This window comes from Lampris incognitus, chromosome 16 (genome assembly GCF_029633865.1).
Source record: "Lampris incognitus isolate fLamInc1 chromosome 16, fLamInc1.hap2, whole genome shotgun sequence".
Classification (NCBI taxonomy): Eukaryota; Metazoa; Chordata; class Actinopteri; order Lampriformes; family Lampridae; genus Lampris; species Lampris incognitus.
Window position 1 is genome coordinate 31,177,746 of NC_079226.1, and position 25,370 is coordinate 31,203,115.

Below are 25,370 nucleotides of genomic sequence, written 5' to 3' on the forward strand. Positions count from 1 at the left end.
CATAAACCTGTGCAACTGTACAGACACAGTCTCTAATTAGGCATGGCTGTCCAGAAAAAGCGTTGTGTGTTCAATGCCACTCTGTGTGGCATGCAGTAAATTCACAGAAATGTCAAACTAATATTGACATTTTGACAAATTGATTTAGGTCTAACCTATCACATCCTATTAGTGTCACAACTTGACAGTGGCAAATGATGGCTAAGCGGTTGGACCTCCCCCACGCGTATGCTCATGTACTACCTCCTTCCCCCCTTGGTGTTGTTGTTTTTTTTTTCTGTGTGGTTTTTCATTGGACCTCCCGAGAGTTATTTTCCCATCCTACCACGCCGCCTTTGCAGAGCAGTTATCTGTGGGTAACCTCTGAAAGGCTGAAACTTCACACCCTGACCCCTGACACGCTAACATGTGAACTCAGCGGACATCCTCCGAAGTTTTTATTGGCCCCGCTCTGTTTATGTGTTGGCAGGGTCTGGATCTCACCTCGCAAGACAGAGGGATGTGGCAGTGTGTGTGTGTGTGTGTGTGTGTGTGTGTGTGTGGCCTGGTGGAGTGGTCGAGGGGGGTGGGTGTATTGTTGTTCCTGTGCTCAGCCAGAGGGAAGGAAGAGGAGGAAGTGGTCAGTTGAGAGAAAGAGAGAGAAGTGCCACTCCAGTACTGTGAATTTGAGAGAGATGTGCGATTGGGCTCCTCCTCCAGAGTCACTCAAGGTTTCCCATGCAGGGCCTGGGTCATTAGACTCAAGAGAAATTTCCAAAGTCCTCATTCTTTCTGAAGAGGAGAGCCGCTTTCTTTTCTGCCAGATAGCGTTTAGAGTGAGTGAGTGAATGAGTGTGTGTGTGTGTGTGTGTGTGTGTGTGTGTGTGTGTGTGTGTGTGTGTGTGTGTGTGTGTGTGTGTGTGTGTGTGTGTGTGTGTGTATTGGTTCATTTTGTTTTTTTGTTGGGAAGTCCTTGCCTTTCTCTCAATCTATAAGCCAATCCAATTAATGCTGTCTGTTTGAGCATTGATGTTTTATTCCAAACAATGTGCGTGTGTGGGCATGCGTGTGTGCGTGTCCTGTGTCAGTCAATGTTTCAATGAGGTCTCAACTCAAAATCTTTTAGGTACCTTTGTCGCTACATCTTTCTTGTACTCTCATCCATCTTCACACAACTGTTCATTATACTCTCTAAAAGGGAACCAAGTGTCTTTTAGTGTGTGTTTATCTAGCCGTGTGTCTGTGTTGGATCAGCATTTATCACTCTGTCCAGGTGCTTAAATCCAGGTTCGGTGTGGTTTGCTTGTTTAAACTAATCCCATATCAGTGGTGATGAGATCTGGTCTAATCTGGCACTGCATCTGCCACAGCCAGCAAGCATAAAGTGAAGGGCCACATCTGACCCAGAGCCGCCCAATGTGATTAGCCACACTGGCACATCAATGCAGCATGCGCTCGATCACCCCAATGGCCAACGCCATGCCATCGTAAATAATAAATACACTGTTGTTGGGGTTTTTTTGGGGGGGGGGGGGTTTAGTGGCTTTTCATACCACGTGAGTGCAGTCTGGTGTGGTGTCCCCTTTTCCCTTCACCTTTTATTGAAACAGGAATGCTGCTGTGCCAGAGCATGTGCAGCGTCTGTGCCTGCATGCAAGTAGACTGTGCCTGCATGTAATTATACATCTGCATGCAAGTATATACATAAGTAGAGCTGGGCAATAAGCCCATGCTATTGTTAATCAGCTTTCAGTATTGCATGGGTAGGGAATTCAGATACTCATAATGTTGTACCTAAAATTTTGCAAAAAAAATTATTTCTAAAATGTTTTAGGGAGTATCATTTGAAAACCAATTTTAGTTTCACATTATACTTTTCATTGCCAAACAGTTCAGTGGGATTGATGTCATCAGAGCGTCTCTGAGATAATTTAGTTGACATTCACAAGTATTTGTGAGGCTTTGATTGGTCTAATAGTGTTTCCCTTTAGTCAGTTATCTTGCCAAGAGGATCAGGCACTGACACTTGTGATACTAAAATATTCCATTAGAAAACCAATAAAAGAAAATGCTCTCGGTTTTAGTCTCAGCTGCTCTAGCTGGTTCAACCAGTGTATTCAGTCAAGGGGAAAACACTGCTTAGGCTTTTAAATTCTGTGTTGTGCTCTGGTACAAATCAATTTCCAAAAAAAAAAGAGGCCCGTCTGTTAAAGCACATGCCAGTCAAGATAGTGTGTGTGTACAGAGACCCCTTGGGGCGAGAAGACCCTGAGCCTGGCTCCATTTAACCCCATTCAACCCTGATTGAAAGGATGCTGCATCTCCGGGCAGGCAGCTAATGTGTTCCTGGAAGTGCTACCGTAGCAATGTACCCAAAAAGGTAATGGGACTCCATCATAAGTCCATTTCCCTGAACTCCACGCCATGCGCCTGCCTTGAAACGGTGGTAAAAAAAAAAAAACTGTGCTAGTTTTGCTCTGTAAACCTGCCTTCCTTCCTGCAAAACATCCACCTGTCTGTCTGTCTGCAAGTTTTCCCAGTCAGTGGGTGCGCCTTTCAACCTGCCCGTCTGTTCTTTGCTTGTCAGTTTATTTGGCTACTTCCTCTTTCAGTCCATACTCCTGTCTGCCTGTGTCATTGTGTGTCTGTTTATCTGTCTCCATTTGTCTCTGCTCTCCTGCCTGTGACTTGCCTGCCTTGCCTTCTTCCACTCTAAACGCAATTACTGCTGCAGCTATTCCATAAAGACGTATGCCTATCTGTCTGCTTTCTGTCAGACGGGCTGTCCTATTTGTGCATCTTGTTTAATTTATGGGGGGGGGGGCAGATAATGTTCCCCCACAATGGCACAACAAGGTAGGCTGATCGCTCTCTGTAAATCTTAACTATAAATGACTAGAGGTTAGAAAAGAGGGGTTGTCATCAGTAGGTGGCCAGTTTGAGTTCTTGGACCAGCTGGGAAAGTCTGGGTGGGGATGATGAATGAGTAACACGCCCCGTTCCTTCAAGAACTGCTGTCGTGGAGCTCTTAAACAGTCTGCTTAGCTCTCATTTGCTTCAGCAGAGCGACACTGTGGCCAAAATTAGAGGACTGTGGTGGTAATGGACTGCTCCCAGGTGTGAACGTGCATATCAGAATAAACGTGAGGCAGGATGTTGCTGACTTACAGTATGCTCAAGACAACTCTGCTCACATATATGAAGTTTAAAGAAAATGTGTCCATTTCAGTATATTGTCAAGATGGCCGCAAAATGCTGTAAGTAAGTAGCCTGACGAGCCCTTTTTACACATACATCCTGTAACACTGCTGAAATGGTTATGTTATTACTGCTGGTGGTTATCATTGTTCACACATACAGCTTCTATCCATAAGATTTATGGATAGCGTTTGTTACCCACAGGTCTGAAATATACTTGTGTAATGGTAGCCAGTGGAAAGGGCTGGCATCATCTGCTGGCACAAAAATGGTCTACAACACATGATAAACCATTGGTTTATTGACTATTTCTATTAAGTTCATAAAATTTATTTCACAGACCCCCCCCCCAAGCCTCCCCTCCATCTACCCACATGTGAAGAGAAAGAAAAAGTAAAAAAGAATAAAACACTCTTTAGTGTGGCCAGAGATGGCACTGTTTGTCAGAGCACTTAATCTTTCTAGATTTTTCAAAGAACGCCAATGGCTGTGCATTGGCGTTCTTTGAGATCCTATGGGGATGCCTCTGGTGCTGGTTCATTTATTGATATTCGCAGACATGCAGCCAGGTGCTCCCCTTTCGTCTGTTTCTCAGGTCACTTTTGACCAGAAAAATACACATGCAAAACAGATATTTGGCTTTAAATTAACTATTCATAAATTAGATGCAAAATATATTTAGTACTGAAAGAAAGATAAAATTCACTTACCCTGTTGAGTAAATGCATGAAAAAATTAGTCGTCTAACCTTAAAGGTTCTTCCGCTTCCGGTGTGGGAAGATGGCAGCGCGAGTTCACGTTTGCAGTGGCCTCACCCAGTACCATCCATGCAGTGACTTAGTCCACGTATGCGTCTACATTTGTTTTGTCTTCGTTTGATGGCTGGGAGAGCTGGCGCTGGATCGGCTGGAAGAGCTTGGTCTGCTGTGTCCTGTGGGCCCAGGGACCACGGCCCTGACCGGAGCTGCACCCGAAGAGGTAACACCAAGGGCCGTCTGACAGGATGCGGAAGCGGGGCAGGCTAAGCTAACTGCTAGCCCATGCAGACCGGCAATTCCGATAACACCATGGGCGGGCTGTGTTTTAATGTTGTCGTGTGGAGTGCAGGAAGGTGTGTCGAAGGTGTCTGGCTTGAGATCTGGCGTTGGGTGTTGTAGGGTAATGTTATGCAGCCGGTGAATACATGTTACTAAGCGACACAGCCCGACTCTGTCTGTTATTCATATGCACCTACACTTGCAACATTGGGTCGGCTGGGGGAGCCTGGTCTGCTGCCTCCGAAGGGCCCAGGGACCACGGCCCTGCCCGGAGCTGTGCCCGAGGAGGAAACACCGAGGGCGGTCTGACAGGACGCGGAAGCAGGGCAGGCTAAGCTAACTGCTAGCCCATGCAGACCGGCAGTTCTGACAGTCATCCTGGCTGGCGTTCATTCTCTGGACAGTGGAATTTTTGGACTGTGTTGCACTGAGTGGACTGTGTTGTTAACTGTGTGTGTGTGTTTAAGCTTTGTTCTCTGTTTTGTGTATGCTTTTGGTGGTATCGTTTTGGGGGAAATTTGGGTTGTGTGTTTTTGTCTCGCACTGCTGTGGGCTGGGGGAAAGGGAATTTCGTTTCTTTTGTGCACGCAAGTACATGAAAAAATGACAATAAATTGCTCCTGATTCCTGATTAGTCTGTGTCTTTCTAACTGCCATAGCCCGAGGAGGGGAAAAAAAGTTATAATCGTTCTTATATTTAGCCAGGACAACGTTGCTGCATGTTGCACGATGGTCAGGTTACGTGTGCTGAATATACTCTTGAATCTTGTGGCTACCAACGCGTCATAGTTGCCGCATTCGTTCATAGAATTCGAAGATTCTAGCAAAGCCAGAGACCAGTAACACAATAAGAAGAAAAGGGGTCGGTTTAGCTTGTCCGTGCTTGTAAAATGTCCGCCGTGACTGCTGGGATAGGCTCCAGCATCCCCCGCGACCCTGCCAGCAGGATAAGCGGTTTGGATAATGGATGGATGGATGGAGTGCACGAACTCAGGAAGAAAAAAAAAACGATGTGAACCTCTCTGTTTCTCTACAGCGCATGTGCGAGATTGTCAGTAGACCCTTCTCGCGATAGCAAAACGAACACGTAGGGGAGGGGTGGAGCAAGGGGAATTTGTCCAATAGTTAACTGATCGCGGATGGCGTCGTTCTCTCGGTCTGGTAGAAAAATTAAAAAATGCTAAACTTGGCAACAGTTAATATAACTGGGCGAGCCGCCTAAGTACAGCCTTATGTGTGGGGGACACTGCATAGGCCATGACGTGCTGTCGTGTTACACCCCGCTTGTGTAGCTCTTGTAGCATCTCTGTCATTTCATCCTAGGCTACAGCATCTCTAGCTATATCACGCAAGCTGTTTACTGATCTTATCCTCTGATCAGGCTGAATAATAGCTCACCTGTTTTGAGATGGTCAAATTTTCAGACATTTTCAAACTTGCTCTTACTTTCACTGGTTTAATAATAACTATGGATTACATTTATAGCGCTTTATCTAGGCACCCAAAGCGCTTTACATTGAAGGTGTGGGGGGGGGGGCTCACCTCAACCACCACCAATGTGTAGCACCCACCTGGGTGTTGCACGGCAGGCATTTTGCACCAGAACGCTCGCCACATATCAGCCTGACATGGAGAGGGAGGAATCATTGAGTGAATTACACGGAGGATGATGGCCAGATGGAGAGAGCCAGGTTGGGAGTTTTGCCAGGGCACCAGGGACGGACCCCCCCCCCCCACCTTTGCGATAAGTGCCATGGGATCTTTAATGACCACAATGAGTCAGGACCTCCATTTAACGATGCCCACGGCATCTCCTACACAGCACAGTGTTCCTGTCACTGCACTGGGGGATTGGGATTTTTTTTTTAGGACCAGACGGAACACTGCCCCCTACTGGCCCACCAACACCACTTCCAGCAGCGACTTAGTTTTCCCGGGAGAGCTCCCATCCAAGTACTAGCCAAACCCATACCTGCTTAGCTTCCATCATGCGGCAGAGCCAGGGTACATGTTGTTATGACTGCCGGCATTTACAAATAGATATCCTGCCTCAGAGGAATGCCTGCTTTGAGTAAGTCTCACATGCATTTCTTGTAATTGGTTCGCTCACCTCGGTTATCACATCTTCGGTGAAATTGGCGTAACCCTTTACTTGACTCGGCAATCTCACGGCTTTTGTGGAAACTGTCAACATGGAAATATTGAGTCAAGCCAATTTTATTTGTATAGCTCAGTATCACACGTTACAAATTTGCCTCAAGGGGCTTTACAGCAACACCATGTCCTGTCCTTAGACCCTCGCATCGGATAAGGAACAACTTTCTGAAAAAAAAAACTTGAACAGGGAGAAAAAATAGGAAGAAACCTCAGGGAGAGCAACAGAAGGAGGGATCTCTCCCTCAAGATGGACAACATGCAATGGATGCAATATTAGAGGGTCTTGAATCAGCAAATTGCCAATATTGACCCCAGCTTGCTCTACACACATGGCCTCAACATGAAAAATTGGCCGGAAGAGTTATGAGTTAGACTGGATGTGTGAAAGGGGTTAAAGATCCTCTACTTGCCCGTCCATGCAGTTCCTTTGTGTTGCCTGCTTTACTGTAACAATGGTTTTTGTGTGTGTGTGTGGGGGGGGCCTCATGTCTGTTGATGGTCTCAGTGACCTTTCCCAGGTCGGGATGGTCAGCCTGCTAATGACGGCATAGTTCATGTGGGACTTCCAGGCCTTCCTGATACCGCTGGAGGACCGATCCAGATGGGCTCCTCGCTGCACAGTCAGTTATCAGCCCTGTCTCCACTGAGACCTGGGGACTAGTGAGGGATAAGGAGAATGGTTTGCAGAGAATATGAGAATTAAGGCACTGTCTGCACAGAGTCGAAAATATGCAAGGAACACTTTCCCCACCGTGTAGTTCAGCTTCTAAACAGTGCCAATAACAACAACAACAAAAAAAGAGATCAGTTTGAAGCTTTCCTTTTAACTTTGGCACCATTTCCATTGTTTCAGCCACACCTAAGTGCTGCTCTATTCTGGTCGGTGCACGGAGAAGGCTTTCTTCTGCCTAGGCTGGTTTAACTGTACTCTCAACTGAAGTAGAGATGTTCCCATTCTCTGGCTCTCATATTTGAGGCAGTCTGGGGTTTGTTTGTGCTGGAGGGGTGAAAATGTGAGCGAATGTGAAGAAGAAACAATTAGTAGAGGAACGAAGGGGGAAAAAGAGGGGAAAGTGTGTGTATGTGCATGACAGAGGGCTTTTATATCTAGGGGGCAATCAGCTGATTGTGGTTTTTTTGTTCTTAAAGGGTCTCTCCATGTGACAGCGATGTGTTGGTACAGCAGTGTGTATGTGTGTATGTGCAAATACGGAGGCAAGCCATCGCAATGTGTGCATGAACTTTCGTATTGCATGGATGATACTTCCTCAATACACCCCGTGGCAATTCTGAAGTCAAAGAGCCTCATTGAATGGCCAGTGAGGGAGAATTTATACACTGGCTTATTTCATTCGATAAGGGCCAGTGTTTCTGCAATGTGTGGGTTTCCATGGGAATTGGTATCCTAAGCAAGCCAGGCCTCCCCTACAGCAAGATCTAGAAAGAATGAATTCAGTTTATCAATTTGCTTAGCTGCATTTCTCTGACAGCTAAAGCTTCCAATAACCACTTTGATTGCAAAACAATATCCAGAAATTCAAACTTCTTCTCTTGTCCAGCATTAAAGGAGAGTCGACACGGTAAAACAATAGCAACACTATCTGCAAACACAAAAATGGAGGTGCATTAACGCTGTTAGCAGAACCAAAGAAGTTGTTTCGTAAGGGTCTGATCAGGATCAAGGTAAGGAAGTTAGGTTTCCGCGTGTTGGTGGGAACTGGTTTCACCTGCGGGTTGAGAAGGAGGTGCGACTGCTGAGACGCTGCAGCAGCGATGCATGCAGCGTACACCACACCCTCAATATAAGCAGAAGTCGCCGACATAGAAAAAGGTTTTTCATGGCTAAACTTTGGGGGGGGGGTGGCTTACTGCTCATCAGCAGCCACGTCACCTTACAGATCTGCTGTGGGTTCCTGGTTCTTGACAAATCTATTGGTAATGCAATTATTTGGCTAAAACCAGACAAATGACAGTGAATGGCTCATGTTGTTGCTGGCTTTTCAATGGCACAATTATAGCAACAACACATACACAGTGCTGGCTGATATGGAAAATATTATTTATTGACCCATCACAATATGAGCTTACATACGCTATAATACCAAGTATGTGAATCCAACTGAGGTTTATTACAACGAAATGTTTGGCAATTAAAGTATTGGCCTAATATCAAAACATAATTAGTTTTCAAATGATATTCACGACACTGGCGCAGTGGTTAGCACGGTCGCCTCACAGCAAGGAGGTCCTGGGTTCGAACCCCGGGGTAGTCCAACCTCGGGGGTCGTCCCGGGTCGTCCTCTGTGTGGAGTTTGCATGTTCTCCCCGTGTCTGCGTGGGTTTCCTCCGGGGGCTCCGGTTTCCTCCCACAGTCCAAAGACATGTAGGTCAGGTGAATCGGCCGTACTAAATTTTCCCTACGTGTGCTTGTGTGTGTGTGTGTGTGTGTGTGTTGTGTGTGTGTGTGTGTGTGTGTTGGCCGTGTGATGGCCTGGTAGCCTGTCCACGGTGTCTCCCCGCCTGCCACCCAGTGACTGCTGGGATAGGCTCCAGCATCCCTGCAACCCTGAGTAAGGATAAGTGGTTTGGATAATGGATGGATGAATGAATGAGCTCAGTCAAATATTTTAGGCCTCATTTTGAGAGAAATTTTAGGGAACAGTTTGTTTTGATTAATCAAGACAAAACTGCACCACAATACGACTACATTCACTTGTAATTGCAATACAATATCAATGTAAGACAATGAATGTTGATTTACTGCCCAGCCCTACATACAGCATGAGTCAAAATGTATTCGTGGTTAAAAACAGTTGAAAGACTGGTTAACAGTCCCATGCCAGACAACAGACACCGTTGCTTTTATTTTATTTTTTTACCCGCGCAGCCATAGTGGTTCGACCTTCTCCAAATAAGAAAGAAAAAAAAGTATGGAGTGATATCAACTGTTGATTGCAGCAAAGGAATATTGGCTTTATTTTTTTAATTTTTTTACAGGGGCAGGAATCCAGGGGAAAAAACCCCAAGAGGCATCCTTTTTCCTCTGGCTGTAGCTACACCTCTGTCCTTTCTCCATCCTGGAGCTCTGGAAGCTATTAGAGCAGGAATCTCCAGCAGTGCTGCATGCGCATTAGCATGCAGCACTGACAGAGGAGAGACACCGACCACACTCACACACACGGATATTTAGCCACAGCCACTGGGAAGTCGTGGTACAGTGGATGAGAGAGGGCTACAGTCAGGGAATGTTGTATGTCAGGAAGGTCAGTGGTGCTCCTGACGCGTGTGGTAATGCATGGCTGTGACAACCTCATTTCTCTTGTCTCCTCAGGATGGCTGAAGTGTCACAACAAGATAGACTCCAGGCCATTGCTGTAAGTTGTTTTTTATTTTTTACACACACCTGCACACGCAGACCAAACACGCACACTAACACACCTATACCTTTGTGCACACATACAGTCATGTGCACGCATACGCACACACACACACACACACACACACACACACACACACACACACACACACACACGTACACAGAAGTGCTCTGGAATCATGGGTCCATGTCAGGGCCGAACTGCTAGTCTTAATGACTCTCAACCTCTTAGATACCATCTCCTCTGTCCATTAGTGGGCAGGGAGGCAGGTAATGCACAGCAAAGCTCCACCTCTCCTCCTCTCTCTCTCTCTCTCTCTCTCTCTCTCTCGCTCGCTCGCTCGCTCGCTCTCTCACTCTTCCCTCCTTTCACTCCCCTTTTCCACCTCTCCTCCTCTCTCTCTTTCTCTCTTGCTCGCTCTCTCACTCTCTTCTCTCCTTTCACTCTCTTTTTCCACCTCTCCTCCCCTCTCTCTCTCTCTCTCTCGCTCTCTCACTCTCTTCCCTCCTTTCACTCCCTCTTTTCCACCTCTCCTCCTCTCTCTCTCCCCTCCTTTCACTCCCTTTTCCACCTCTCCCCTCTCGCTCTCTCACTCTCTTCCCTCCTTTCACTCCCTCTTTTCCACCTCTCCCCCTCTCTCTCTCGCTCTGCCTCTCTCTTCCCTCCTTTCACTCCCTTTTTCCACCTCTCCTCCTCTCTCTCTCTCTCCCCTCCTTTCACTCCCTTTTCCACCTCTCCCCTCTCTCTCTCTTGCTCTCTCTTCCCTCCTTTCACTTCCTTTTTCCACCTCTCCTCCTCTCTCTATCTTTCACTCTCTCGCTCTCTCCCTCTCCCTCTCTCTTCCCTCCTTTCACTCCCTTTTTTCCACCTCTCCTCCTCTCTCTCTCTCCCCTCCTTTCACTCCCTTTTTCTGCCTCTCCCCTCTCTCTCGCTCTCTCTTCCCTCCTTTCACTCCCTTTTTTCCACCACTCTCTCTCTCTCTCTCTCTCTCTCTCTCTCTCTCTCTCTCTCTCTCTCTCTCTCTCTCTCTCTCTCTCTCTCTCTCTCTCTCTCTCTCTCTCTCTCTCTCACTCTCTTCCCTCCTTTCACGTTCCCTCTTTTCCACCTCTCCTCCTCTCTCTCTCGCTCTGCCTCTCTCTTCCCTCCTTTCACTCCCTTTTTTCCACCACTCTCTCTCTCTCTCTCTCTCTCTCTCTCTCTCTCTCTCTCTCTCTCTCTCTCTCTCTCTCTCTCTCTCTCTCTCTCTCTCTCTCTCTCTCTCTCTCTCTCTCTCTCTCTCTCTCTCTCTCTCTCTCTCTCTCTCACTCTCGTCCCTCCTTTCACGTTCCCTTTTTTCCATCTCTCCTTTCTCTATCTCGCTCTCTCCCTCTTTTCCCCTTCTTTCAATCTTTCCCTTGCTTCCCCCTTTCTTTATCAGTCTTTCTGTCTTGCTCTCTAGATAGCCCTGCAAGCCTTTGTCATTACATTTCTCTGTCTTTCTCTCACATAGCCAGACGCACTCATCTGTCCTCCTGTCGTCCTTTGTCTTTGACACACTATGTCATTACGCTGATTCATGCATAGTGTGCACACCTCAGTGATTGCAGGTTATCAGTGCTGCCAGTAATGACATAAAGTATAAATGATGTGCTTTTCTTGGAAGATGACCCAGTTTGGAGTTATTTGTGTTGTAGTGTGTCATCTTTGAAGACTGGACACATGTAATTTAATTGTGAATCGTGTTTCTGTCTGTGCGTATGGGGAGCAGGACAAAAGGAAGCGGCAGACAGAGATCGAGAACAAGAGGAGGCAGTTGGATGATGATAGACGGCAGCTCCAACATCTCAAGGTACACACACACACACACACACACACACACACACACACACACACACACACACACACACACACACACACACACACACACACACACACACACCTTCTCTGTGGATTGCGTGGTCCTGAGATCCCAAGATTAATGCCGTCTGGAGCTATGCTCCTGGTAGGATCACCCATGGCAGTAAGGTCAAGGAGGAGATCCCTGACAAAAAGCAATCCAATGGGGCATCCGGGTAGTGTAGCGGCCTATTCTGTTGCCTACCAACATGGGGATCGTCAGTTCGAATCCCCACATTACCTCCAGCTTGGTCGTCCCTACAGACACAATTGGCCATGTCTGTGGGTGGGAAGCCGGATGTGGGTATGTTCCTGGTCCCTACACTAGCGCCTCCTCCGGTCGGTCGGGGCGCTTGTTTGGGGGGGAGGGAGAACTAGGGGGAATAACGTGATCCACACACTATGTCCCCCTGGCGAAACTCCTCACTGTCAGGTGAAAAGAAGCAGCTGGCGACTCCACATGTATCGGAGGAGGCATGTGGTAGTCTGCAGCCCTCCCCGGATCGGCAGAGGGGGTGGAGCAGCGACCAGGATGGCTCGGAAGAGTGGGGTAATTGGCCAAGTACAATTGGGGCAAAAAAGAGCAATCCAACCAAGACCTCAACGGTGGAACAGGCGGAGGATGATGGCCGACTTCAGGGAAGCACCACAGCAGCTGGGAAGGCGGATGAAGGCTGCAGCAGAAATGGGCCCCCAGCCCATCTTGGACTCCACGCACACACACAAAGACACACATTTGCAGACACTGACAAACGCATACACACACAAACACGGATAAACGCAGACACATGCACACAATGCACTTCCACCATGCACATGCAAGCTCATCGATGCATGGCCGTATGCACAGACACACCGACATACAGCCGAAATCAAATTCAAAATAGACTAGACCGAGACTATGGCATGTTTGCATGCCTCAAATGGAAATCCTACTCAGATTGAATGTTTGATGGCGTCACACAGCTCATAAAAGCTAGCTTCTCAAGGTCAGGCTGGAGAGCGGGGCATCCTAAAATATTTCCAACTCTCCAAAGCTGACATGCCAAAAGTCTACGCCCACTTTCTACAGCAACTGGACAGGTGCACGTTGGTGTGAAAATAGACAGGCGTTCAAGCGGTCTACTACTCCCATTCTGTTTACTCTCACACAGCTACTTACTTTCACCACCACGTCGGATGCTCCATGCTTGCCATGAATAGCTGTGACCAAACACTCCTATACTGTTTGCCCGTAGGACTACCCACATTTATTTTGACTTCTCACATTTATGGTTGCAAAGACAATTAAATTCACCGAATTCACGATAGGAGATGACGGAGGCTCTCCTTGCCCCGCCTGCAAGTAGGATTAGCTCTCATAAGGTAAGGAATGGAGCGGCACGGTGGCACAGTGGTTAGCGCGGTCGCCTCACAGCAAGAAGGTCTTGGGTTCGAGCCCCGGGGTAGTCCAGCCTTGGTGAGTCATCCTTGGTCGTCCTCTGTGTGGGGTTTGCATGTTCTCCCCGAGTCTGCGGGGGTTTCCTCCGGGGCTCTGGTTTCCTCCCACAGTCCAAAGACAGGTAGGTCAGGTGAATCGGCTGTACTAAATTGTCCCTAGGTATGAATGAATGAATGAATGAATGAATGAATGGGTGTGTGTGTGTGTGTGTGTGTGTGTGTGTGTGTGTGTGTGTGTGTGTGTGTGTGTGTGTGTGTGTGTGTGTGTGTGTGTGTGTGTGTGGGCCCTGTGATGGCCTGGCGGCCTTTCCAGGGTGTCTCCCCGCCTGCTGCCCAATGACTGCTGGAAAAGGCTCCAGCATCCACGCGACCCTGAGAGCAGGATAAGCAGTTTAGGTAATGGATGGATGGATGGAAGGTATGGACTCTGCACCCCACGTGTCTGGCATCGTATGAACCGGTTTGTGTGGAGTATGCCGAGCTGTTTTTTTTATTTATTTTTTTTTACTTTTTCCCCCTTTTTCTCCCCCAATTATATCCGGCCAATTACCCCACTCTTCTGAGCCGTCCCGGTCACTGCTCCACCCCCTCTGCCAATCCGGGGAGGGCTGCAGACTACCACATGCCTCCTCCAATATATGTGGAGTCGCCAGCTGCTTCTTTTCACCTGACAGTGAGGAGTTTCGCCAGGGGGATGTAGCAGGTGGGAGGCTCATGCTATTGCCCCCAGTTCCCCCTCCCCCTCAAACAGGCGTCCCAACCGACCAGAGGAGGCGCTAGCGCAGTGACCAGGACACATACCCACACCTGGCTTCCCACCCGTAGACACGGCCAATTGTGTCTGTAGGGGCACCCGACCAAGCCGGAGGTAACACGGGGATTCTAACCGGCGATCCCCATGTTGGTAGGAAACGGAAAAGACTGCCACGCCACCCAGAAACCTTAGGCTGAGCTTTTAAACCTAAAGCTAGATCAATTGGGTGACATTTATTGACTGTGTAATGCTAACGCTAACCTTAACCTGAACCTGAACCTGAACCTGAACCTGAACCTGAACCTGAACCTGAACCTGAACATTAACCTTAAACTGAACCTGAACCTGAACCTGAACCAAAGCCAAACTCCCGCCCAACCCCTAATAATGAGTTATTTTGTGACCACCAACAAAAACGTGTTCGTCAGTTATTTCCAGCTAAACCTGGTGACATTTGGGGGGAGCATTAGCCACCTCTTGCACATCCATTCACCAACAGCGACCTGAACAATACTTAGCAGAGATCCCCTGGCCGGTCATCTGCTCACCTCTCTATCTCCCCCGCCTCCACACTCCCCAACTGCTGCTGTCATGGAATGTTCAGCATGGACCAGCAGATAACGCTGCCCCACCAGCTCCTCCCAGGGCTGTTTATGGGCACGCACGCAGGTTTGGCACATGGGATGTATATCGCACATGATACAAACACACACACACACACACACACACACACGTAGAATGTACCCTACTCATGTGAAAAGACAGGCTGGATATACGCTTGTGCAAAGATGCAGATATGTGAATATGGGATCACAGGTTCACACACACACACACACACACACACACACACACACACACACACACACACACACACACACACACACACACACACACACACACATTGCTGTTTTCTCTGTGTGTTTGTGTGTGTGCGCACTATTAAATCTATTTCAGCCCTCACCATTTCGGCTGGTCAGAGATAACAGCAAAAGTTGCAGCACATTTGCGCCTGTGCAGGTGTGTATGTGTGTGTGTGTGTGTGTGTGTGTGTGTGTGTGTGTGTGTGTGTGTGTGTGTGTGTGTGTGTGCGCGTGTTCGTTTTATCAACGTGTTGGTGTGTATGTTTTATCAGTGTGTGCGTGTTCATATTATCAATGTGTGTGTGTGTATGTTTTATCATTGTGTGTGTGTGTGTGTGTGTGTATGTTTTATCATTGTGTGTGTTTGTGTGTGTGTGCTTGTGACCTGCACTATTGCCCTTGCGTGCTCCAACTTTTCTATTTTCAGAGCAAAACTTTGTTCTGTGCACGTTTGTTCGTGTCCATGTGTGTGTGTGTGTGTGTGTGTATGTGTGTGTGTGTGTGTGTGTGTGTTACTGCGCAAATGAACATAGAAGCCTCAGACAATGCAGAGGACTTAGGCAGAGGAAACAGATTTCTGTCCCACTCCCACCAACAGGAAACAGCTCTTACACCTACCGCACCCCACTGTCGGCTGAAACACACACACACACACACACACACACACACACACACACACACACACACAAAATTAAATCAGTTAATACAGGGGAATTAAGAGGCTATTTGTGCAAATCACAGCAAGTATCCTTTATCAGAGGCAGCATTCATGTGGAAAACCCAACAAATAGCCTCATTTACACACCACATTTTATGTTTCGGGGTTTTTATGGGAGTGTACCTGCCCAACAATTAACCGACGCAAACTCGGGCCTGCTGGCACGCACACACACGCACACACACACACGAACACACACTCCCCAGTCATAGTGAGGTGCGGTATGACGGCTTTGTTAGCAGCGCCCAGTATGACGGGTTGTGTTTCTAATTAGCGCGCCACGGTGAATGTGATTATGTAAGCAGCAGCATGCAGTTGCCCTACATTACCTCAGAATAGAAACACATGTGCACTTAAGTGAAGCATCTCGGGAGGTTTTACACTTCCCCCAAGATATTTGCGATTTGATTAAAAAATATATAAAAGTGGCTCATAAGTACTTACTTACTTAAAATGAATGATGGAGAAAAAGGAAAACAGTTTACGGCGCTTTTTAAAGAGTAGTGAATAAGGAAACTTTTAGGGGCAGGGGGGGTCCCCAGTATTAGGACCTGGAATCGCAGTGTTAAGGTAACGGCGTGTTTTGTTAAAGGTGTCATCATTGTGCTGTTTGGCCCTGAGCGCGCTTTGTCACTCTGATCAGATAAACCACCGTCACTGCAGATGTTACACTGAAGCCCCACCACCTCCACACCGGAAGAGCTTCCACTACTGCTCACTGCTGCTGCTGCTGTGTGTGTGTGTGTGTGTGTGTGTGTGTGTGTGTGTGTGTGTGTGTGTGTGTGTGTGTGTGTGTGTGTGTGTCCTGCGTGTGTGTGTGTCCCCTGTACGTGTGTGTGTGTGTCCTGTGTGTGTGTGTGTGTGTGTGTGTGTGTGTGCGTGCGTGTGTGTGTGTGTGTGTCCTGTGTGTGTGTGCGTGTGTGTGTGTGTGTGTGTGTGTCCTGTGTGTGTGTGTGTGTGTGTCCTGTGTGTGTGTGTGTGTGTCCCCTGTACGTGTGTGTGTGTCCCCTGTACGTGTGTGTGTGTGTGTTTGTGTGTGTGTCCTGTATGTGTGTCCTATGTGTGTGTGTGTATGTCCTGTATGTATTTGTATGTGTGTGTGTGTGTGTGTGTATACGCATATATGGGTGCATCTGTGCGCACACAGTTCCGCCCATTGTCTGCTACGTTAGCAGCTTTTACTCCAAAGAACAATGGAACAGACGTGAGCCTCAGTACTGTGGCTTTACAACTGTGGTTGCAGACTAGTGTCTGCACACGTGTCTGTGTGCGCGCGCACACGCGCGCGGATGGGTGAGTAAATTTAGTGATGTCAGTCCAGGGTTGGGTGTGGCGAGAGAGAGAGAGACAGGGAGGGGGGGGCATGGCTGAATTCATTGCCCAGGAGACCATGCAGAGATTGAATTGAGTGTTGAATTACAGCGTTGCGTGTGTCTGTGTGTCTGTATTCTACGTGTGTCCCTGCCGCTCTGTGTGTCTATGTCTGCACGTGTCTCCATGTGCTGGTGTGTGTTCGCGTCTGTGCATGTGTCCATATATACTTGTGTGTGTGTGTGCGCGCGCGCGCGTGTGTCTGTCATAGTACTCCGTGCAGCTGGGCGTCTGGAGCTGAACCGTGCACTCTGGGAGAGAGTGAGAGATATAACAGAATAACGGGGGGACAGACAAAGACGGACACAGAGATAAACAGAAATGGAGACCGAGGAGGATTTCACATCGTCAGTTACACGGCCATTCAGACAAAGACACATACAAAAAAAAAGTTCATGAACTTTTCAATGGTCAGCGATACAAACAAGCGAGAGGAAGACGTAGAGGGTGGGGGTGCAGAGAAACGAGGAGGGAGTTTTTGCTTTGGAAATTCTTTTTGCATCATCGCAGAGGAATTCACATGAAGCCGAGGTCCAGATTTTCAGACACACTCATGGAAACAAGAGCTTTTCCAGAGCTTTTCCATATGGCCAGTCAGCGTCTTTCTTGGACAGCCTTTAATGTCTGCGTGACCAAACAGCTGAGCGGGAAACAACAGCGATTCTCTCTCTTGTTTACTGCGCCGCGAAAAAAAAGGTTCGCCTTAATAGAAAACGGTTACCATGGTAAACAATGTCGCCATTATTTAATGATAACACTCCGTTCATAGTCTTGTGTGTGTCCTTGAAGGCTGACGGAATTGTGCGGAAAAGTGTCCTCCAATGACGTCACTGGCGGTATATATGACAGTCAGCTGCATTCGTTACAACAGCTGTATGAAGCGTTATGGCCGCTAATGGAGTCTTATCCCTACTGCTTGTATTTATAAGGGCAATATTAAAAACTGGTGATTGTTTCCATTTAAAAAGTCATTTTAGCTTACTTTCTTTCCTAAAATTTGTTGGTCCCCCCCCCCCTTTTAAGAGTGAAATAAGTGGCAGAAATAAAAGAGGATAATTCTGGGGCATCCGGGTAGCGTAGCGGTGTATTCCGTTGCCTACCAACACAGGGACCACCGGTTCGATTCCCCGTGTTGCCTTCGGCTTGGTCGGGCGTCCCTACAGACACAATTTGCCGTGTCTGCGGGTGGGAAGCCGGATGTGGGTATGTGCCCTGGTCGCTGCACTAGCGCCTCCTCTGGTCAGCTGGTCACTTGGGGCGCCTGTTTGGGGGGGGGGATAGCGTGGTCCTCCCACATGCTACTCCTCACTGTCAGGTGAAAAGAAGCGGCTGGCGACTCCACATGTATGGGAGGAGGCATGTGGTAGTTTGCAGCCCTCTCCGGATCAGAAGAGGGGGTGGAGCAGCGACCGGGACGGCTCAGAAGAGTGGGGTAATTGGCTGAATACAATTAAGGAGGGGGAGGGGGGGTCCAACAAAAAAAAAGAGAGGATAACTCCAATTTGGGTTGGATTTCCTTGCTAAGGCGTCGATGTATCTGTCAGAGATCCCTGCAGAGGTTGGCAAGTAGGCTGGCGGCAGAGGTCAAAGGTGCCACGCAGTCACGGAGGAACAGCGGTTAGAGGAGTGTGGATTCTCTGGCAGATACTGTGTAGTTTAAGAGGGGCAAAAGGTCCTGGCCAGTTCAACTCCTACTGAAGCGTAGCGAAGCTGTCCTGGAAAGAGCCGCACTGAAGTGCAAGCGAGGAAAAGGTGCTCGGGTATTGGCTGTTCACTGGATTTAACGCCTACTGCTAAACTTCATCAACCGCTTGTGTGTTTAAAGGCTGCGTGGATAAATGTCTCCGATCGATTGCATACACACGTGTAAAGCATGCACACAAATACACACACGCACGTGTGGGCAAACACGCATCACAACAGCACAAACGCACACAGTGTGTGTGTACGCTAGGTGCAAGGAGTGACCTTAGGGAGCGTGATTCGGATTTTCTTTCCTCATCTTCAACACAATACTTCAGATTATAAAAGCCTTTAGGCGGCACGGCGGCCCAGTGGTTAGCACTGTTGCTTCACGGCAAGAAGATCCTGTGCTCGAACCCCAGGCCGTCCCAGGTCCTCACTGTGTGGAGTCTGCATGTTCTCCCCGTGTCTGCGTGGGTTTCCTCCGGGTGCCCCGGTTTCCTCCCACCATCAAAAAGACACGCGTGTTAGGCTTAATACTCCTGTCTGTGCCCCTGAGCAAGGCAATGGAAAGAAGAACTGGAGTTGGTCCCCGGGCGCTGCAGCTGCCCACTGCTCCTACACAATAGGAGGATGGGTTAAATGCACAGAACACATTCAGTGTAAGTGAGCAACTGTGCAATAACAAAATAAAATGGCCTTCTTTCTGTTAATCAGCATGGTCACCAGCAGGATGCAAAAGGACAACTGTCATGGGGCGACAGTGGCTCGGAGGTAAAGCAGATCGTCTGGTAACTGCAGGGTTGCCAGTTGATCCTCAGCTCCTCCTTGCAAAAAATGTCGAGGTCTCCTTGAGTGAGACACCTAACCCCTAACCGCTCCCCATGAGCCGTTTGTTACCTTGCTTGGTTGACGCCGCCGTCATTGATTGTAAAGTGTTTTGAGTGGCCGTTGCAGCTAGAAAAGTGCTATATATGTATATATTTATTTATTTACAAGTGCTATTTTGTACCCACTTTGCCCCGTGTCGACGATGAGCCCACCGACAATATGTATGTTGTAACCCCATGCAGTCAAAGGCACTGAGAGAGCGCTGGTTGTTGGATGGCGCTCCAGAGGAGGAGGAGACCCAGAAGCGTTTGCACGAGGACGAGGTGAAGACCAAGCTCCTGGAGCAGGTCATCCTCAGGTCAGTGTCTGCATAAGATCGATAAGCAGGTTTGTGAAGCAACTTAACTGGGTGAGCACAGAAAGTTGAGTCAGTTCATCTGGACACAACGTCTATTCACAGAAGATTGGGGAATAGCTGCAATCACAGCATTGTGAGATGGCGACAGATGTACTCTTAGACCCCGCCACCCCCACCCCCCAGTTCAGGGATGGTCATTACCTGTGATTGCAACTAATCCACAATCCTCTGTGAATAGTACACCTGGTCATCGTAACTCTAGTTAAAGGTCACAGTAATTTGAATATGAAACCGATCGTTGGTTTGGGTCGTTATGCCACTGTATTGTTTATAAGGGTGGGGATACCTGCAGTCAGCTGAGACTGAAGAGGTCACTTAGATGAGCGATGAAACGGTTCTCTCAATAAACGTTGTGTCCAGATGAGCTGATTCAACTTTCTGTGACTTCCTTACCTGGATTATTGAGCATGCATCAAGACGTTAACTGGGTGAGGTTCTCTTCAGCTGGAGAAAAAAAAATCGTGATTGTGTTAGATTGGATGGCACGGTGGCGCAGTGGTTAGCGCGGTCTCCTCACAGCAAGGAAGTACTGGGTTCAAGCAGCAGGGTTGTCGAAACCTTGGAGGTCGTCCCGGGGTCGTCCTCTGTGTGGAGTTTGCATGTTCTCCCCGTGTCTGCGTGGGTGTCCTCCGGGGGCTCCAGTTTCCTCCCACAGTCCAAAGACATGCAGGTCAGGTGAATCAGCCGTACTAAATTGTCCCTAGGTGTGAATGTGTCAGCCCTGTGATGGCCTGGCAGCCTGTCTAGGGTGTGTCCCCACCTGCTGTCCAACTGGGATAGGCTCCAGCTTCCCGTGACCCTGAGAGCAGGATACGCATTTTGGATGATGGATGGATGTGTTAGATTGTGTTAGATCACTAGTTGTTGGCAACAATTTTTTAAATAAATTTTTATATATATATATATGAAAATGTGGTTTCCATTGACTGACATTTTTATCACTCCTGGTTATTGATATCAAATGCTGCCCCTGCATCATGGTCTTTATAGTGTAAAGGAACCACTGGTTGAAGCAACCCTTCTCCATGAATAATTTCTGTGTGTGTGTGTGTGTGTGTGTTTGTGTGTGTGTGTGTGTGTGCCAGGCTTGAGCAGGAGATTGAGGAACTGGAGACAGGCGTGCCAGCTGATCAGGGTGTGGCCAAAGAAAATGGAGGTAGGTTCAGCGCCCATGGCAACACGAGATTACACAGAAAGTGATGAAAACACGGCCTAGACAGCCCTGGCGGGGGAAAGAAGGCCTGGGTGAATTTGTAATGACTATTGCACTTGATTTACCGAATTATTCCTTTCCTCCGGAGGTCATTAGAAGAATATTTCCTTTCCGTATCTCTCTCTCTCTCTCTCTCTCATCTGCCTCATGCGCGCCATCTCATTTTCTATGTGGTACCCTTCTGCCCCCCTCAGGTGAGAATGGAGTAGTGCAGGCCTCTGGCCAGACTCCCAGGAGAGAGGTGACGGGGATCGAGGCCAAGCTACTGGGCCCCAGCCCTGACCAGGCCAGCGCCGACAACCCCGTCACCCTGGTCTTCATGGGCTACAAGACCGTGGAGGAGGAGAAGGAGAACCACACAGCCCTGGGCGTGGAGGGGGTGGACGGCAACGTCAAGGCTGAGTTTGTGGTCATCGAGGACGGGGAGGGGAAAGCGGCAGCGGAGGGGGCGACGGAAGAGCAAGCGCCACCCAACGGGAGCATGGCAGAAAAGGAGAAGGCCAACGGAGAAGGGGAGGAAAAAGAGAAGGAGGAGAAGGAGAAGAAACAGACCTGCAAATGTTGCACGGTCATGTGAGCTGGGAGCCCTGCATGTGTGTGCGTGCATGTGTGTGTGTGTGTGTGTGTGTGTGTGTGTGTGTGTGCACGCACAAGTGCGTGTGTGCATGGACGCACACAGTTTGTGCCTAATTGTGTGTGTGCATGCATCAGTGTGTGTGCGAGTGCATACCTGCCTCTGGTGTGAGTATGTGTACAGCTGTGTGTTTCTGTACCTGCAAATATGTGTGTGCATGACTGTGTTTTCTGTGTGTGCGTGTGTGCGTGCGTGTGCGTGTGCGTGTGCGTGTGTGTGTGTGCGTCTCTGTGTATCAGGACTGAAAATAACAGAAGTACAGTTACACAGCCAAGATAACAACAAAAGCCAATAATGCATCTTCAGCCACTTAAACAAGAACCACAAAGACTCATGAGTACAGTACACCAAACTCTGTATACTTTCTCTGATACGTATCTTTTGATTTCTATTGATATTTTTCTATTTTTCTGTCTTGACATTTATATTGTATTCAGTATGTATATCTTTATTATGGGACTGTGTACTGTAAGTTCATTGTTATTATTGTTAAAAAAAAAGAAAGTTATAGCTCTGGATTGTACTTCTACCCACTGGAAACATCTGGAAACTTTAAAATCAGTGTAACTTTGTCCAAACAGCAAAATATGAAGGGCACAGATACTTAAAAAAAGAAAAGAAATATATATATATATATATATATATATATATATATATATATATATATATATATATATATATATATATATATATATATATATATACTTCTCTGTGTAGGCTTACCAACTATTTATCAGTCAATTTCATATTGCAATATTGTCTAAGATATTATTTTAAATAGTATTTTAATATATTGATATCAAATTATGTTTTATACAATGTATTTATTGTTTTGTTTTTTTGCATTCTCTTCATCATCTCCGACCGTTGTTTGCATGGTAGCTTGTAAGCATTGCCGGATTCGCGACACACGTTTCTGCGCGCTCTTCGCCTCACGCGGTCGCATCTTTTCGTCGCGCGAGCGTTTCTATTGATAACGGTGAGTGTTAACTGGCAGCGTTAGAGGAGCACGTGACGCTGAACCTGCAGCGGAGCACAGATCTCGTCACAGAACCACGTCTATAAGACACCGTACGCCTCACGTACATGTACACGAAAACCACCACTTTTTCCTCCTCCTCCTCTTCTCAAGAAGCAAAACACAGTTTCCGTTCGGTAGAGTCGTGTCCAGTCCTCGTCGCGTTGATCAGAGAAGCTCAGAATGGTTTCGCTCTCTCCGCGGTAGTGTCGATGTAGAATCTTATGATGAGGCGTCACTGCATGAAGCCTTGCAGCTCTTTGGGTGTCTTTTCTCTGTCTGGTGTCTGTGTATTACCTTCACATGAATGTAAAGTCACGGGGTTAAATTGGGATTCGTTCTACCATATTGGGCGGAGGAGAAGTCACTCAGCTCTTCTTCTCTAAAAAAAAAAGAAAGCTTTTGTTTCATCACAAACCAAATAAAATATTTGTCAATACTGTATTTCCGGTGTGTGTTGGTCAGCTCCTGGTTTCCGTCACCTCTTACCTCCCAGTTTAACCCCCCCGACCGTCTCCGTTTGACAGCAGACCTGGGCTCGATAGTAGTTGCGTAATGTTTGGGCGTCCGGGTAGCGTAGCGGTCTATTCCGTTGCCTACCAACACGGCGATCTCCGGTTCGAATCCCCGTGTTACCTCCGGCTTGGTCGGGCGTCCCTACAGACACAGTAGGCCATGTCTGCGGGTGGGAAGCCGGATGTGGGTATGTGTACTGGTCGCTGCACTAGCGCCTCCTCTGGTTAGATGGGGTGCCTGTTGGGGGGAATAGCGTGATCCTCCCACGCGCTATGTCCCCCTGGTGAAACTCCTCAGTGTCAGGTGAAACTCCTCAGTGTCAGGTGAAAAGCAGCGGCTGGCGACTCCACATGTATCGGAGGAGGCACGTGGTAGTCTGCAGCCCTCCCCGGATCGGCAGAGGCGGTGGAGCAGCGACCGGGACAGCTTGGACAATAGAGTAATTAGCCGGGTGCAATTGGGGAGAAAAAGGGGAAGGGGGAGGGGAGATGGTAGTTGAATAGTTTTCAAACAGGAAACAAAAGATATTCTATGCTTGGGTTTTTCCTTACAAATGACCGTTTCCCAATTTACACACGCCCAGTTACCTGGGCTTTTAGGGGTCAGCGCTTCTGCAGCAGCGGGACCTAACAGACGTAGGCCGTGTGGTGCAAGACACAATGATGTGACAATATCAAACTGCTCAAGTGTATGCCAGAACTAATCCAGTACCCACAATTATTCTGCTCTTTCAAAAACATGTTGCCTCTGGTTTCCTCAAATGGTTAGCAGACAGCACTGGTTATGGATGGTCTATGTGCTTGGTGCTACGCCACCTACAACTCCAGTACCCCCTCGGCTGTCCATGTCTCTCACTCACTTTCTTACTCCACACCATCTTCAACACCATCGAACTACAAACCCATCCATCTCTGCCCTCGAGACACGCAGTCTAAAAACCTGTATGGTTGGTGCTCACCTCAAGTGTCTAGAACCCTCCATCCGCCAGCTACGCCCCTCCATAAGACTAACTGGTGAGGGGAGTTGTGGGAAATGCAGTTTACATGGATTCAACTGCCCCATGCCTACGTTTGTTAAATTTGAGTCTTTTGCACCGTTCACTACCAAATGCATTCGCTCATGTCCCGTCTCCACCTATGACCAGACGAATGACCCTTTACAGCCTTCCAAGGGAAGTCAGTCGGCGGGCCGGGGGGAGGGGGAGGGGCGACAAAGCATAGATTTTCCATGTGCAAAATTGTGCTGCAATTATACAACTTCAATCTTTTCTTTCATTTACTGACTCTTTTTCATATTTTTTTTTTCTACAGCCTCTATGTGGGGCAGTATATTGTATTTGACGTGTGTGTTTGAAAAAAAAAGTGCTGACTACATCCGTGTATTGTTGGTGCCTTTGTCAGGTTGACTTGGTTTTTACTTGTCTGTCTTCCATCCATATTAGGCCGGGGTTTGTCTTGCTCCGCTCCTGGTCACGATGACCCACTGGAAACGCTGCCCCTTCACGTCTGATGCCCACAATGCATCAGACAGACTGTCACAATGGGTTTTCCTGCAAGTAACTCTGAGGTGCAGCCATATTAAACTCCCCCGAAAGTGATGAAAAACAAACTAGCATTGGTTTTTAACACAAATTTACATTCCCAATTTTTTTTTCCTTTTTGAAGGTTTAACAGTCTGTTGCTGTTTTTTGTCTTTCTAAGCAAATATGACGTACTTTTTTTTCATACCATTTTATAAAACGATTTCTAACCATGGCCTTAGCCGAACTGCATAGCAAAAGGTCATATGCATGCATCTTTAGGGTTATTCAAAAGGTAATGTGGCTTTCTGAAGATATGAGGTTATTGCGAGAGACCAACGTTGCCAGATACTATAAATGCATGTATCCACACATAGATACCCATACTTATGTTTATTTATATGTATGCACACACAACAGGGAGAAAAATTGGGCAAAAAAAAAGCAAAACTCTCATGACAGTGAGCCTTCCAGAACAGGAGCAGAGGTAGGCAACCATCCATCCATTAGACCGATGCTTGTTCATCTGTTCTGTGGTAGTCCAAATGTTTAATCTTGAATAAAACTATTGTTTGTTTACAGTACGTCATTCAGGCCGCTGTGTATGTACACACACACACACACACACACACACACACACACACGCGGGGCTAATGATGTGATTGGTTGTCGCATCCTGTCTTTTTAATATGCAAGACAACTTTCTAGTGCTAATGTAATTACTCCCACATGTCCACATAGATACTCCCAGGGACACCTGGAAGTGTTGGTA

At 47.7% G+C, this 25,370-nt stretch overlaps 1 protein-coding gene across 2 annotated transcripts in view; it reads left to right on the forward strand.

The window, feature by feature from the left end:
- Positions 1–21,741, forward strand: part of palm1b (paralemmin 1b) — a 32,672-nt gene extending 10,931 nt beyond the window's left edge. For both annotated transcript variants that reach the window (XM_056296386.1, XM_056296385.1), the window contains 5 exons: positions 9,703–9,745; positions 11,496–11,576; positions 19,523–19,638; positions 20,784–20,854; positions 21,106–21,741. In XM_056296386.1, coding sequence (XP_056152361.1) covers positions 9,704–9,745; positions 11,496–11,576; positions 19,523–19,638; positions 20,784–20,854; positions 21,106–21,488 — 693 coding nt within the window. In that variant the 5' untranslated portion in view covers position 9,703 and the 3' untranslated portion in view covers positions 21,489–21,741. The remainder of the gene's footprint in view (positions 1–9,702; positions 9,746–11,495; positions 11,577–19,522; positions 19,639–20,783; positions 20,855–21,105) is intronic.
- Positions 21,742–25,370: the final 3,629 nt, after the last annotated feature.